The 16,315-nt window shown below is 35.7% G+C and overlaps 1 protein-coding gene across 3 annotated transcripts in view; it reads left to right on the forward strand.

Annotated features, from left to right (window-relative positions):
* LOC127965943 (small conductance calcium-activated potassium channel protein 2) overlaps positions 1–16,315 on the forward strand; it is a 35,177-nt gene that overhangs the window by 10,576 nt on the left and 8,286 nt on the right. Inside the window, exons 3-7 of one of the 3 annotated variants that reach the window (XM_052566666.1) lie at positions 4,685–5,103; positions 7,663–7,804; positions 7,879–7,989; positions 9,836–9,963; positions 15,447–15,458. In XM_052566666.1, the coding sequence (XP_052422626.1) occupies positions 4,685–5,103; positions 7,663–7,804; positions 7,879–7,989; positions 9,836–9,963; positions 15,447–15,458 (812 nt within the window). Of the gene's footprint in view, positions 1–4,684; positions 5,104–7,662; positions 7,805–7,878; positions 7,990–9,835; positions 9,964–10,178; positions 10,609–15,446; positions 15,459–16,315 lie in introns of those variants that run through there. The other 2 variants (XM_052566664.1, XM_052566665.1) reach the window with 2 other exon arrangements.

Raw genomic sequence — 16,315 nt, forward strand, 5'->3', positions numbered from 1 at the left:
TTCATCTTGGTTGAACGAGTCGCTGCAGTCATGCTCTCGGACTTGTTGAGGTTATCAGGCACAACCTTTAGCTGTTGTAACCAGGCCATTACATATGCACCTTCCCCTCTGTTGTCAAATTCAGCATTTTTCCATAACTACCCACTCCAGCACTCGGTGGGAATATTGGATGCTTGAAGGTGAAGCACCCTTGAGTATTGTATTGCAGGTCGTCCATTACCATAATTGGTTTTACCTACCAAGTAGGTTTCCTTACATAACCCATTTTAAATGTTTAATTGCTCCGTTTTGAAGCTAGTAAGTTGAAAGCGGTGGCTTCGTGACATGTTTTCCTCATATAAACAAAATTAAGGTTTCACGCTTATCATCCTTGGTGCAGGCTATGTGGGTTGTTGGTGGTTGTTGTTGTTGCTAAGCTTTGAGTAAGATAGCGTCTGTCACCGTTCGGAAAGGCAGCTTGTGTTTCGCTGTCTAAGTTACACTCACACGGAAAGTCCAACAACAGCCTAAACTAACAGACAGGCTGGTTAATGTTACAGCATCTCTGGCAATTGTCATGCCTTTTAGGACACTTGATGTGTCTTATCTGGTCTAAAATCTCCCTTTCTTCTGGTCTTACGTTTTCTGTCCCGAGTCGGTGTAGATGGGAACGTCTAATCACGTTTGGACCCACGAGACCTGATTTTGTTTTTGGTAGAATCCCGTGTTTTTGATGTATTTTTGCTGTGTTTGAATTAGGATATGTTGTAGGAGTGTTGCATGTGCGTCGTATGAATACGAGGGATTGATGTTGTATTTTGAGGCCGTGTGATTTATGTGACTAACGTGTGTGGTACTACAAGGGTCTAAAATGGAAATGTTTATTTTTTCATTACAGTCTTTTGGACAAAAATAACCTTTAAAATCTTTGAGGCATGCAGGATTTATTTTCTGTTTGAATGATTCAAGATTTATGGTGATGGATGGTCACTAAAATAAATCATTACTTTTAACCTTTAATTATTATTGCTCAATTAAGGTTGAGTTTAGTAACTCAATATTTCAGCAGGCCTATCAGTAACTCAATTTTTATGTATTTTCTGTAATATATATATATATATTTTTTTTACATTTCTACTCATAATGAATTACTTTTGTATAAATATTTTTAATGTAATAAAATAAAATCCTATTAAAATGTAGTTGAATAATGAAGAATGATGTTTAATCAATTTAATTTGGGCTCTTTATGCATAACTAATATAGTTTTGATGATGAACTGATGAAAGAAAACTTCACGAATGTTTGTTTTTGCCACAAAAAATATTTTCATAATAAAAAATATATATTTTTTTTAATAAATACATATTATACAAAAATTCTCAAAAAGAAGAAGAAGAAGAAAAAAGCTTAAAAACACCAGTCCATTTGACAATTTTTTTTTTTTTTTACAACCAGAAGCTGTGCAATGTTGTGGGATCTTTAACATCTACATCTAATTATCTATGGTAGCAGCAGCATAACAATGTGCTGGAAGTCACTTCAACAGGGTTTTTTACGGTCAAGCAGCACTCAGATTTACTGAATCTGGGTTATTAATCTCATTTGCCTCCAGAAGTGGAGCAGTTTTTCTTAAATATGAATTTAGAGATTAGAAACTCAGTCTAAATGAAGGTTATTTGGCAGCGTGTCAGTTTATATTAACATTTACCAGGTTTCACGTCATTTGATTTATTCAAACATCTGCCCCATGATCCAGATTCTGTGGATCCAGCAGAGTAAATAAGTGACCATAAATGCTATTAAACCATCCAAACATTGAGGTTTTATATACGTGTGCTGCTACATGAGGGGAAAACCACAGGACAGCACTGAAGCAGCCTCTCAAAGCCTCAAGCAAGAGTCATATTAAAGAATAATTCGGTTATGCACCGCATAAACCCATTACTCGTGAAAAAGCCCGGTGCTGTAAGAAGACAGGAAAGCCGTTCGCACATATTGGATCAGGGGTTTATCATTTGCACCTTTTCTCATATCAGATAGCCACAGTCGGGTTGGATGAAGTCTGTCAGCAGAAGCCTCAGAATTGTGCTGACTGCACGGCTCTGGTGAAATATCTCACGCTGATGTTGGCCGAAAGCACTGGAAGAAACCGCAGCTGATCTGCACGAAGCGTTAGGGAGGGAACAGACGGCTTCCGGAGGTTACATCCCATTCATTATCTCTACAGAGAAGTCGATTTTTAACAGTAACATATGAACCTTTCATGTCGCAAGATGCAGCTACTGTATCTTAATTGTTAAGAAGTCCTTGTGAAGGGCCTCGTGAAATCGGTTAGAATTTTTCCAAATTCAATTTTTTCCATTTGAATTTTTCTTGACTGTTTTAATGGTTAAACGTTATTAATCAAAAAGAATGCCTAATTAATTAAAATCATGAAACTTACCATATTAAACAGCAATTGGTTAAACGGTTAAATTTTTAATTTTTAAAGCCTTAAATTCTAAATCCTTATTCTTTTACTAGATTCTGTTTTCCATTATTGTTTTAATTCTGAATTTCATTTGAATGATTTCATTAAATATTAATAATCAAAAGCATCTAGATTTACTCAAAAGAAACAGCTCATAAAGTGACCCTCAGAGCAGTTTTAGAGGTTATATTTCTGCCGTTATAGACACACAGAACATACAGGATTCATATTTAAATTGTATTTTTTTGCAGACTTAAGTGTACTGACCTACTTTTGTTGTGTCCATCCAAAATTTGGCAAATTCTGTGACATTCCAAGTTATACATAAATTCTGTCTGGGTTCTGCAATTCTGTCAGCATTTTCTCCATTGCGTAAATCATTGGGCCCTAATAGTGAAGAAATGAATATTGGTATTTTACTATTGTTTTTTATTCATTTACATGATTTTTCACTGAGTTAAGGGATGAGTAGGTCAAATGCTGGGTTGAAATGTTTTAATCAGTCCTCATTTTATAAACAGGTATTGATTTTTAAATCACAAGATTGATGCAAACAAAACTTCACTAAACATTATTTGTAGTGCAGCGTTTATAATTTTAATAAGCGTTAGCTTTACTTCTGATAAGAAACAAAGTCTTAACTTTCAATTTCTTTATCAAGAATGTTAGCAAGTAACTCTTTGAATAAAACAAAGTTTAAAAGAACATAAAAAAGTAGAAAGACTGAATTAGGATTTTCTTTAGGAAAACGTATTCTAATCTGTTTTATTTACAACTTTGAAAAAAAAAAAACATTTTTACAGTGTATTATTAGAAAGTTGATATAAAAACTGCAAAAATAATTTTTTTTTACACATTAAATGTTTGTACACCAAATATTTTTATTAGTGTTTATTATTATATCTGAAAATAAATAGAAATGTAATTAATTTGAATGTAATAGTTTGGGTTCTGATATTATTTTTAATCTTTAATGTTACAGTAATTTATCAAGGGAGAGAGTTTCTTAGAAAAATGTGAATATTATTTGAAAATTATTTTAAATACCTGCTGAGAAATTGAAAGGGTAAACTAGGGCACTGAAAAAGTGTTGTGCTTTTATGAAGCAAACCAGATCCATAATGGGCGGAAATATTTATGGGATCAGGGAGAAGGGGAAAGAGGGAGATTTTCTATGTAGCAAAAATAGAGAGGAAAAAAAAGAAAAAGAAAAAGCAATGCAGCTCCAAAGCCCTCTGGTCAACTGGAGAGAAACCTGTCTGTATCTGGCACATGAGAGAAGTCTGAGAGCAGTGCTCTGTGGCAGAAGCTGACAGGCCGAGGTTGAAATTACAGTTAGTGAACTGAAGAAATTCTCTTGGTGGGGGGAGGGGGGCTTTGTAAAAGCTTTGTTTGTCTTCGGAACACAATTTAAAATATTTTGGATTAAAACTGGGAGGCTTGTGACTGTCCCATAGACTGCCAAATAAGTAACACTCTCAAAGGCCAGAAAGACGTCATCAGAATAGTCCATCTGCCATTAGTTTTAATCGTAACATAATGAAGCGACGGGAATACTGTTTGTATTCGAATAAAAAAAAAAAAAAAAAAAACTTTATTCAACAAGGATATACAAGGATATGCTTTCTTTCAAACGAAAGCATAAATACACGTAGAAACAACGCATCCTTATGGCTGACACAGAAGAGCAAGGAATTGTTGAATAAAGTCGTTATTTTTGTTTTATTTGCAAGCAGTATTCTCGTCACTTCAAAACGTCTCGGTTGAACTACTGATGGCAGATGGACTGTTCTGACGATGTCTTTCATACCTTTTCTGGACCTTGACACTGTTATTTATTTGGCAGTCTATGAGACAGTCTCAAGCCTCCCAGTTTTTATCCAAAACATCTTAAATTGTGTTCAGAAGACGAACAGAGCTTTTACGGGGTTGAACGACATGGGGGTAAGTGATTAATGACAAAATCTTAATTTTGGGGTGGAGTGTCCCCTTAAGGTGAAGAAATATTATTTAAGAAAAGAACGTATTATTTAAATACATCTTTATATTTAATTATATATTTATTGTACAATTAGCTATCGATTAGCGTATTACTCTATTCCTATTTTCTTCTTTACATTTCATTAACAAATAATTATTCATTTTATTTATTTTATTTATTTATTGATGAAATGGTCTTTTTTGCCCTGCTTCTATAGCTTAATTTCTTCATCTTTTCTCTCCTCCTGATAGCTGTTCATGGTGGACAACGCTGCAGACGACTGGAGGATAGCCATGACCTACGAGCGCATCTTCTTCATCTGTCTGGAGATCTTGGTGTGCGCCATACACCCCATCCCGGGCAACTACACCTTCACGTGGACGGCGCGGCTCGCCTTTTCCTACGCACCATCCAAGACAGATGCTGACGTGGATATTATCCTGTCCATTCCCATGTTTCTCCGTCTGTACCTCATTGCTCGTGTCATGCTGCTGCACAGCAAACTCTTCACTGATGCGTCGTCACGCAGTATCGGTGCCCTCAACAAGATCAACTTCAACACACGCTTTGTCATGAAGACCCTCATGACTATCTGTCCCGGGACAGTGCTGCTGGTGTTCACCATTTCTCTGTGGATCATCGCCGCCTGGACTGTGAGGGCGTGCGAAAGGTGGCCCGCTTTCTGCTCTGACAGTAGATTATGGAAGTTTGGTTTGATGGAGAGATTTCTAGGAGGTCTTTGAGACACACTTAAAATTTATGAATATAACTACACTATTCATACTGTATTTACCAACAATTACACAGAAGTAGTAATGTTATTTTGGTAATTCACAGTTACTACCGTATTTTCCGGGCTATAAGTCGCACCTGAGTATAAGTCGCATCAGTCCAAAAATACGTCATGATGAGGAAAAAAACATATATAAGTCGCACTGGACTATAAGTCGCATTTATTTAGAACCAAGCATCAAGAGAAAACATTACCGTCTACAGCCGCGAGAGGGCGCTCTATGTCTTCAGTGTAGGCTACAGGAGCAATGAGCAGCATAGAGCGCCCTCTGGCGGCTGGAGACGATAATGTTTTCTCTTGGTTCATGTCAAATTAATTTTGATAAATAAGTCGCACCTGACTATAAGTCGAAGGACCAGCCAAACTATGAAAAAAAGTGTGACTTACAGTCCGGAAAATACGGTATGTATGTATATATATATATATATATATATATATATATATATATATATATATATATATTTATATATATAAATACTTTTTTTTTCTCAATGTACACACATCACCCCATATTGACAGAAAAACACAGAACTGTTGACATTTTTGCACATTTATTAAAAAAGAAAGCTGAAATATCACATGGTCCTAAGTATTCAGACCCTTTGCTCAGTATTTAGTTGAAGCACCCTTTTGATCTAATACAGCCATGAGTCTTTTGGGGAAAGATGCAACAAGTTTTTCACACCTGGATTTGGGGATCCTGTGCCATTCCTCCTTGCAGATCCTCTCCAGTTCTGTCAGGTTGGGTGGTAAGTGTTGGTGGACAGCCATTTTCAGGTCTCTCCAGAGATGCTCAATTGGGTTTAAGTCAGGGCTCTGGCTGGGCCATTCAAGAACAGTCACGAAGTTGTTGTGAAGCCACTCCTTCGTTATTTTAGCTGTGTGCTTAGGGACATTGTCTTGTTGGAAGGTGAACCTTCTGCCCAGTCTGAGGTCCTGAGCACTCCGGAGAAGGGTTTCATCCAGGATATCCCTGTACTTGGCCGCATTCATCTTTCCCTCGATTGCAACCAGTCGTCCTGTCCCTGCAGCTGAAAAACTCCCCCACAGCATGATGCTGCCACCACCATGCTTCACTGTTGGGACTGTATTGGACAGGTGATGAGCAGTGCCTGGTTTTCTCCACACATACGCTTAGAATTAAGGCCAAAAAGTTATATCTTGGTCTCAGCACCTTAAGTGCAGCAGAAATGTTTTTGTAACCTTGGCCAGATCTGTGCCTTGCTACACAATTCTGTCTCTGAGCTCTTCAGGCAGTTCCTTTGACCTCATGATTCTCATTTGCTCTGACAAGCTCTGTAATATCTTATATGGACAGGTGTGAGGCTTTCCTAATCAAGTCCACTCAGTATAATCAAACACAGCTGGACTCAAATGAAGGAGTAGAACCATCTCAAGGATGATCAGAGGAAATGGACAGCACTTGAGTTAAATATACAAGTGTCACAGCAAAGGGTCTGAATACTTAGGACCATGTGATATTTCAGTTTTTCTTTTTTAATAAATGTGCAAAAATGTCAACAATTCTGTGTTTTTCTGTCAATATGGGGTGCTGTATGTACATTAATGAGGAAAACAAAAGAACTTAAATGATTTTAGCAATATAACGGGTGAAATATTTAAGGGGGTCTGAATACTTTCCGTACCCACTGTGAGTGTGTGTGTGTGTGTGTGTGTGTGTGTGTGTGTGTGTCTGTATATATATATATATATATATATATATATATATATATATATCTTTTTTACATTATACAGTTTAACATTATACATTACTACTTAATACTACTTACCAAAAGATTGTTTTTTAGAAAATGTTATTATTATTATTAATACATTTTATTATAAATAATATTAATTTTAATATATTTTAATATTATTTTAATGTTAAAATTTTTAATTCATAAATGTATTTTGTGGTAATTCGCACTTTACTAGTAATTTAATTTAGATAATAAGCTCGACACACCATTGTTACAGCATACAGTTAGATATTGTATATATGTATTTCCAATTATATGCAACTGTAGAGAAGTAAAATATTCACATTTTCTAGAAACTGATCTCTAAGTATCAAAAATGCGTCATTTCGGAAAAAAAGATACTGTGCCATTGTCTCAAGCAGTTAAACCCTAGTATCAAATCTCTCACGTTGCAGACCTGGAGAGCTGCGTAACCTTTTAAACAGCAGTTAAAAGGTTTGGAAACTGAGTCAATTGTGTCCCAACTCCGCTAGATCCCTCAATTAGCCAATGAAGTATTAGCTTACAGCTACATGCACATGTCCAACTGCTGTGGTGGAGCAAGCACTACTTGAATGTATAATGTGAGACAAATTAGCAGTTTTCATGGCTGATTGATTAACTTACAATTAAATCATTCATAGGTGGGCCTAAAGTAATTGTAGTTGTTTTTCTAATGTGATTTTACCCTTACCAGATACCACGACAACATGGATGTAACCAGCAATTTCCTTGGAGCCATGTGGTTGATTTCAATAACTTTTCTAACCATTGGATATGGGGATATGGTCCCCAATACATACTGTGGGAAAGGAGTCTGTCTCCTCACCGGCATCATGGTAAGTGGCGCATCTCTGCGTAATTTAGGGTTTGTTTTAGACTGAAAGCTGAAGGCGGCTGTTTGTTTCATCAGGGAGCCGGATGCACTGCTTTGGTGGTCGCTGTGGTCGCAAAAAAACTGGAATTAACCAAAGCCGAAAAACATGTACATAACTTTATGATGGACACCCAGCTGACAAAAAGGGTAAGTCTGATCCTTGTGCCTTCTTAATCCCTGCAAACCTGTGAAAATAATATCCAGCTTATGCAAAGTGGAAAATAAGTTGCATTTATTAAATATAAACAAACTGTTTGAATGTATTAAGGTGACATGCTGCTTACAAAACAGTATTTTGAAACCCGATTTTCAAAATACAGAAAATTGTGCTTTTTGAGAGGAAGATTACTTATAATGATGTTAAAAACAGTTATGTCATTGTCAGAAATATGAGAAACAGGCTGGAAATGTCAAAACATAGGCTTTCATACTTCAAGCATGGCTTACTTGGTTAGCCAGATAAGCTTTGTCACATAAACAAAGTATATTCTTTTATGATTAGCCGAGTATGCTAACATAGGATTAATGCTAACGCTATGCAACAAGCTAACACCAAACTCTATATAGTGCAATATTGTCTGAACATTTTTTTTTTCTCCAGCCTTGGTTCTGGAAGTATATTTGCCATTCTGTTTTCCCATAGGGACTTTATAAAAGTCTTTATTAAAGATAAAGATTGTGAGCCATGAACCAAACCAGCTAGTAAGATTACAAACTGATCTGAAGCAAAACTTACAAAACTTAAGGTATTAGACTGTGTATTAGACACCAGTCTTCATTTTACTTCAGAAATCATTCTAATATGCTGACTTATAATCATTGCTGGAAACAGTTGTGCTTCTTAATATTTTTCTGTGGTCTGTGACATTTTTCCAGGAGTCTTTTATTAAAAAATAAAAATAAATAAATAAATAGAAAAGTGTTTATTCAAAATAGTAATTTTGTGGTACAACATAAACTCCTATTCAAATGTATTCTTCCTTTTTAAAAAACAAACAAACAATTTAATACTTTAATTCAGTAATTATGTATTAAATGGATAAGTGATAGTAAAGATTGTTTTTTTAACTTTTTAACCGGTTTAACTTTTTATTCATATAAAAATCAAATAAAAAAAGTATAACAGGTTCCAAAAAAATATTAAGCAGCGCAACAGTTTCAACACAGATAATAAATGAGCGTATCAGAATGATTTCTGAAGGATCATGAGACACTGAAGGCTGGAGTAATGATGCTGAAAATTCAGCATTGCATCACAGGAATAAATTAAATTTTAGAGGATATTAAAATAGGAAATCAATATTATAAATTGCTAAAATATTATAAGCTCTTGGAGAGAGACTCCATTTAGGACATTAAAAATCTTACTGATCCCAAACTTTACAATGGCACTGTATAAGTTATATTTGTCACGATTCTCTTATTGGTGGTATTCTTTGCAGAATTGTGGGTAATGTAGTTTTTTTACATTGAAGAACACTATTATAAAAACAAGTTGAATAATTTAGGCCGATGGCTTCAGAAGAAGCATATACCATCGATTAACAACCGCGTAGCTCATTGTAGGTCTTTGTCTTTAAAGGTTTCTAACTTATTAATAAAAATCAGTTGCTCTATCGAGAAAATAAATGGGATTTTTACTTCCAGAACCCAACTTTCAAACAGGTTTCCCCAACACTGTTCCCATGCATCTGCTATGTTTTGATCAAACTTTCATTGTAATTTTTTTTACATTTTTGGAGTGCCCGTCTCTGAGCCCCTGTCCTATTTACTTTATCGCATTGAAAAGCGCAGCTAAATCACATTTCCAGTTAAGAAAACAACATACATCTTAGATCTGATTGCTAGCAAGCCGACTATTTCAGTAGATATCCAAAGTTTAGGCTGTCCTGAAACTTATTATGCAAACCGAGTAAGCCACGTTCAGACATCGGGGCCCAGGACGCCTCGGCAGGACCGAGCGCTGAATGCTACAATGCTAACTCTCCCACAGGTGAAAAACACAGCTGCTAATGTTCTCAGGGAGACGTGGCTCATTTATAAAAACACCAAGCTGGTGAGGAAGATGGACCACGCCAGAGTCAGGAAACATCAACGCAAGTTCCTTCAAGCCATTCACCAGTAAGTCAGACCTCTGGAGACCCGTCAGGACTTCTCACACACTTTATGTGTGTGTGTCTGTTTTTCAGTGAGACTTGAACGGTTTGAGCTCTGAATTGTTTGACACCTGTAGCCCAGGGTATTTGTTTGGTTAATCCGTTTGTACCAAATTTGTTTTGGTGATCTGAGATATGTAGTATCATTTGTTGGTTTGATGCTCTGTTCTTCCATTACAGAGTTAATTCAGTCCTCAGTAAAGCACAAGTGAGGACACTTGCTCTTTCCCCCATCAGCCTCACTTTTGATATTTATGGGCCATCTAAAAGAGGACACAAGTGCCCTGTAAATGTCACTCTTTTCCAGTGACTGATTATTTGGGAAACCCAAAAGGCAAAATGGTTATAAACCCACCTCATTTCAGCTGAAACCCTGTGGGTTTGTGGTTTCTTCAATATGTTTTATTTTCAGAGATACTAGCTGGAAATTGTGGCTATTATTGTTGGGTTATAAAGCACTTTACCATGAGTCTTTACCACAGACAAAACACTCTTTTCTCAGCAATACAATGTAAAACATTAAAGGAAACAGTTCAAACCTTGTATTATGAGCCTCCACTAAATACTTGAGTTGCCCATTAATAGTAAAAAATATATAATTCTGAACTGACTTCTTTACAAGGATTTTTTTCCCACCTATTAGATTTTTTCTTCTTCTAGCTATCTTTGTCTTTTAATGAGAATAAGTTGTGCATTAAACTTCTAAATCATATAAAACTGTATTTTATGTTTGTAAAGCACATTAGTGTATCAAGTGCACAACACTTCAGGAACATTACATTTATTTGATCAAAAATACAGTAAAAACTCTAATATTTTGTATTATTGTAATTTTTTATATCAGGGGTGCACATAATTTTTTCGGTCTGGTTCTCATGAGAGCACCTGGAGGTTTGGTTTGGTCTCATACTGCACATAGTGTGACCCATTAAATATAACTATCAAAGTAGATTAATAATAGTAATAATATCATTGCACTTAATTTTTTTTTAAATAAAAATAATAAAATGTGATCATACTATTATATTTAAAAATGAGTATTAAATAAAACATTGTTTTTTTATAGTATAAAAATGATAATGTTTTAAAAAACATATTTTTTATACATTTTGCATCATTTTCAAACCTTAAATCAGCAAGCTTTTATTTTAGTGGATTTTTGGTAGATTAGCATATGTGCTGCCAGCTTTAGCACTGCCGAGTGAAGCATGTCAGTGAATTAAATGTATGTTTTGCATTTTGATATGAAATAGCAACCCATAACCTAGATTTACACTCTCAGTTTGAATGGAAATCTTATACAGCATTACAGTTAGTCAATCTAAAACTGTGGTAGTGCACATTACCAGATATCAACTATGTCTGTATGAAAATGAGTGGTCTGAACTTATTTACACAGCACTTATTTTATTTTAGTCATGCATGCACACCAGCGCACCTCTTATGTGCAATTATTGAGTCTAATAGATAACAGTTTTCAATAAGTGCTCTACCAAAAGGTTAAAATTATCTTCAGCAAGACATAAGGAAATGGTGTTATTAAACTGAGCTGAATTCAGGTAGTGTGTATCTCTCAAAGCAACTGTATCAAAGCAGCGAAGCAGCTTTGAAGTCCACGGCTGACGCTGTAATTGTGTGCCGTGTAAGCTAATATTGAATAAAGAGCATCGCTAAAGCAACTGGAAACCATGACGGATGTGGAGAGCACATCCTATCGTCCTTTACTCCTCTTTCACTATTCATGAAGGTGTCAGGGGACGAGTTTCACCGCCTTTCTGTTGGGCTCTCTCTTCCTTTCTCTCTTTTCTCTCCTCATTTGAAGTTTATTCATCACTCTGTCCCACTTGTCATCTGCTCTATGACATTAGCATTGTGTCCGGTTTAATGCTAGCTTTAAAACAAACATTCAATCATTTTTCAGTGATAAGATTTATTTGTCCTGTTAAGCTTTGGTCGTGATTGACCCGGAGGAGACACGTTTCATGCATTTAGATTAGAGTATCGAATGCCTTCTGTTTGTTTTGTCTCGCGCTGCTCTTTTATAATTAGCTAAATCATGCATGCTCATAAAGACAAATATTCATTATTGAAAGATGTACTTTCGGCATAATAAGCTAAATCTAAAAAATGATAAAGCTTGATAAAATTTAGCAAAATACATTTATCTAATTTCCCCTCATTTTGTTCTGCATCTATGATGATGTTTGCTAAAACAAACTACTAAGTAACCACCTTAATGTTGTAGCAGCAATGCAGAACAACACCCTAGCAGCATCATACCTTCTATGTAAAAAAACTGTTTTTCCTCACCTCTCTTTTACCTTGATTCATTATGCAAAGTTGATAATGATCGTGACAATGTATTCAAGCTTCTGATTTCACTCTTGCCCCAAATTGGAATCAGATGCCGTCGGGCTGTGGTTTACGTGATGCATCACATCTAATAACGCTGATTGTAACGTCACACAATGTCCTGGCTCTTTTTATAGGCACATAGCTAATGTTCAGTCAGGACACATAAACCACAGGCTACTGCTCACACACATGACACAGCAGATTAATGCTCAAATCGTTCCCGGTTCTGTGTAAAACATTAGTGTGTGTTCAGGTGTTTTTATGGTTGTATATGTGTTTGCATGCCTTCATTAAGACTATATGTGAGCGTCGATACAGCCAGTGCCTGTAGTTATCTATCTTATACTTTAATTCGTTCCCCCTGATTCTGTTCAATGTCCTTTGTTTAAAGAGCGCCTGGCCCAGTTCCAAACCCATGAAGACAGGAAACCGCCTTCGCAGACAAAGTCTGAATCTTCCCAGTTGGCTCAGTCCTTACTAATGGCTCCGGTGTGTCCTTTAACACTGAATGCATGACGTTTTGCATAATGAGGATGACTAGGATCGATTTCCCCTGATTGAGGCCGTTCTTATCATGCATTAGTTCTAGAATAGCGAATTGCCTGAAATTATCTACAGGCCATCGTCAGGCCAAGGTACGTTTTAGATGTCCTACGCATATCGAGGCCACACAGAAAATAAGGAAGACATCTTGTTGTTGGATGTCTGTTTGTCCTCTGGTGCTGGGTTGCGATAAGCAAATGCACTGTTGACGGGGCGATGATGATGATGATGATGATGATGGCACGTCACGACCAAGGTTGCACACGGTGGCTTTGGGGACGGGGAGAGAGTGTCCGTGGTTTGCGTGCGCAGAATGGGAGGAGGGCGTGGGCGGTTGTGTGGGTGGTGCCAGCTGTAACTCAAGCCTGTGTGCAGCATCCTATGCACCACCTGCTGTGCCACCAACACCCTGCTTTAATCATCAGCTGGGTCTGTAGGACCGGCACTCTTGGGCCAGAGTGGCGTTATCTAAATGAGTGGTGCAAGACTGACACACTGTGCATCTGGCACGTTAATGAAGGTCAGAAAGAACTGCAATCTGACGCGCTCCGTAATAAGCTGCTCTTTCTTGGGTCTCTTTATGGTTTAGGATAAAGTTTGAGAATCCAACGAGTGCAAACATTGCGGCTTTGTGGTGCTTCCAAAACAGCTGGTTATATGAACTGGTCCAGCATGTTATCTTCTGTCTCAACCAATGGCGTGAGTTTGGGGCGGAGCTTTGTGTTTCAGTAAAAGCCTGTTCACACCAAGACAACAACTATCAAGATAACTCAAATCATTTAGAATGTGTTAGAACCTGACTAACAACCGGCCAAAACCCTAGTAATTACACTGAATATCCTACCAACCAATCAGAATGTCCTAGCAACCGAACAGCAACATCCTCATAACCACAGAAATGCTGTAGAAACCACCTTGCATCATCTTACTAACTGTAAATGATAACTACTAGCATTAGGGTTGCAAAGGGGTGGAACATTTCCAGAAACTTTCCAGTGTTTGTTTGAAACCTTTGGAAAATATTGGAAATTTTCCAGAAGTTTACCAAAAATGTGCTGCCTCTTTGCAACCCTAATTACCATCCATATCAACAGATGATAAAGGGATGGTTTAACTCAAAAGAAAAAATTTCTGTCATTAATTACTCACCCCCATGTTGTTCCAAACCCGTAAGACCTTCGTTCATCTTCAGAACACAGTTTAAGATATTTATGATGAAATCTGAGAGATATCTAACCCTGCATAGACAGCAACACAACTTACACGTTCAAGACACAGAAAGATAGTCAATGTGTGCTTTTTGTGTTCAAAGAAAACAAAAGTAACAAAAAAGTAGTGACTATATTTAACACTTTCTTCTCTTCTGTGTCAGTCCTTGACGCATGTTCAAGAGAGTACCGTGAACACCTTGTGACATCTTACTAATTTTAAATAACGATAACTAAATTAGCATCCACATCAACCCACAATAGTTTTCTGTTTGCTATTAGCACACACTGCAGATTTTTCTTTAAATGCTCAGGCTCTTTAAAGCTGGATGGATTCTGATTGGTTGTTTTTATCATTATGTTTTTATCGTTCATCAGACGGAAAAATAGCAATGGAAAACCACTTCCAAAAATTTAATTGTCATTTATCATTACAGTTTTCATATATTCATAATTTTTATTAATTTCAGTTTTTTTAACTTATATAGTTATTTTTATTGTCTTTGGTGTGAACGGACATTAAGAGGTCATTAACACAGAAAACGTTTTTATATTTAAAAACACGATGTAATGAAAAAAACACAAAGTTTAAGTACTTGAGTTACTGTAACATTGTAATGTGACAAACGCTACATTGCTATTTTTGTTGCAAGATAATTTTACAACAACTAATATATATATATATATATATATATATATATATATATATATATATATATATATATATATATATATTAGTATATTAGTAATTATATATATATATATATATATATATATATAATTACTAATATACTAATATATATATATATATATATATATATATATATGTATATAGTTAATTGCTGCTGTTATGAATCGCTTATGTGAATTCTACGTTTTTTTTGTATTAAGTGTAAGTTTATTTGTTAAAGTTAATGGAATCTGAGTTTTAACAGCAATGTTAGAGTAGCAGTATGGATGAAAAATTTAAAACCGCTGTATGTGTGAATGACAGATGTTGTAAATCTAGCTAACTTTACTGGAGTTTTGTGTGCAAAGTTTGCAGTGTTTGCATTGCAGTCATCTTTTTTTAATATATTTATGTAGCTAACTACTTTTTAAAAGGCTAGCTGTGCAATATGAGTAGCATGCAGTTTGGTTATCCTAACAATGGCGGTCAGTGGGCGGAGCAGAATGGAATGTTTCCGGAATCTTCCGGAATCTTCATCTGATGACTGCGTGTCAGTGGAGGTTGCAGGGAGATCTGAACAGAATAATCATGCCACATTTTAACTGTTGTGATAATTCATTTGTCTATTTTGTTTCCTTTTTTTTTCCTGTTTGTGTCAACACAATGCAATAGAGCTCGAAAGTAAGTCTTCGCCTCACCTTTAGATACAGATCTGTTGTGTGCATGCAAATGAGTTTGTATTTCTATCTAATAAGCAGAAGAAAATGTGCACACCCTGATTTGATAAGTGAAATTCATTCTTTAAAAACTTCTGTAAATATTTTTTCCTATTAAGCATGATTTAAAGTGTCCACATACTTCATTATTTTTTTTCATTACAATAAATTACCTTAACAAATGGAGTGCAAGAAACAATCAAGGACATTAAATTTAGCTTTTTGACTTGTTAACACAGTTGCTCATGAAATAAATCTCATGAAACTTATCCAGAACATCAAGCTTTTTCACCCCAAAATCAAAAGAAATAAATTTGAATTTATATATTGTTTTAATTACTTTTTTTATTTTGTTTTTGCCTTTATTACAGTAGGATAGATCAGAACAGACAGCAGGAAAGGTCCTCGAGTTGGGATTTGAACTCATGACACTCATAACGCAGCAGTGCTTTATGTCTGTGTGCTGCCCACCAGGCTATCAACACTGACTTTATTTTGTTTTGTTTTGTTTTTTATTAGTGCAGTTAAAGTCAAGCACATTTCCACCAGTTCTCAGTACTATAGTGCCAAAAACTCATTCTTATGATATCTATAAATATGAAGTATTTACACATCATCACAGTATTTGTGTGTGTATATTTTAAAATGTAACGTTTAAAATATGAAGTTTTTATATACTGTGATTGTATTTGATGTGCTGACTTTAATTAAATTAAGAAGAAAAAAATCACATTAGAGCAACTTTTGATTATTAATCAGAATTTTTTTATATATTAAATAAGATAAATGCAGAGATGTGTGGGGATCAGTTGTGCTGGTTTATGA

Source organism: Carassius gibelio, chromosome B10 (assembly GCF_023724105.1).
Source record: "Carassius gibelio isolate Cgi1373 ecotype wild population from Czech Republic chromosome B10, carGib1.2-hapl.c, whole genome shotgun sequence".
In the NCBI taxonomy this organism is placed as follows: domain Eukaryota; kingdom Metazoa; phylum Chordata; class Actinopteri; order Cypriniformes; family Cyprinidae; genus Carassius; species Carassius gibelio.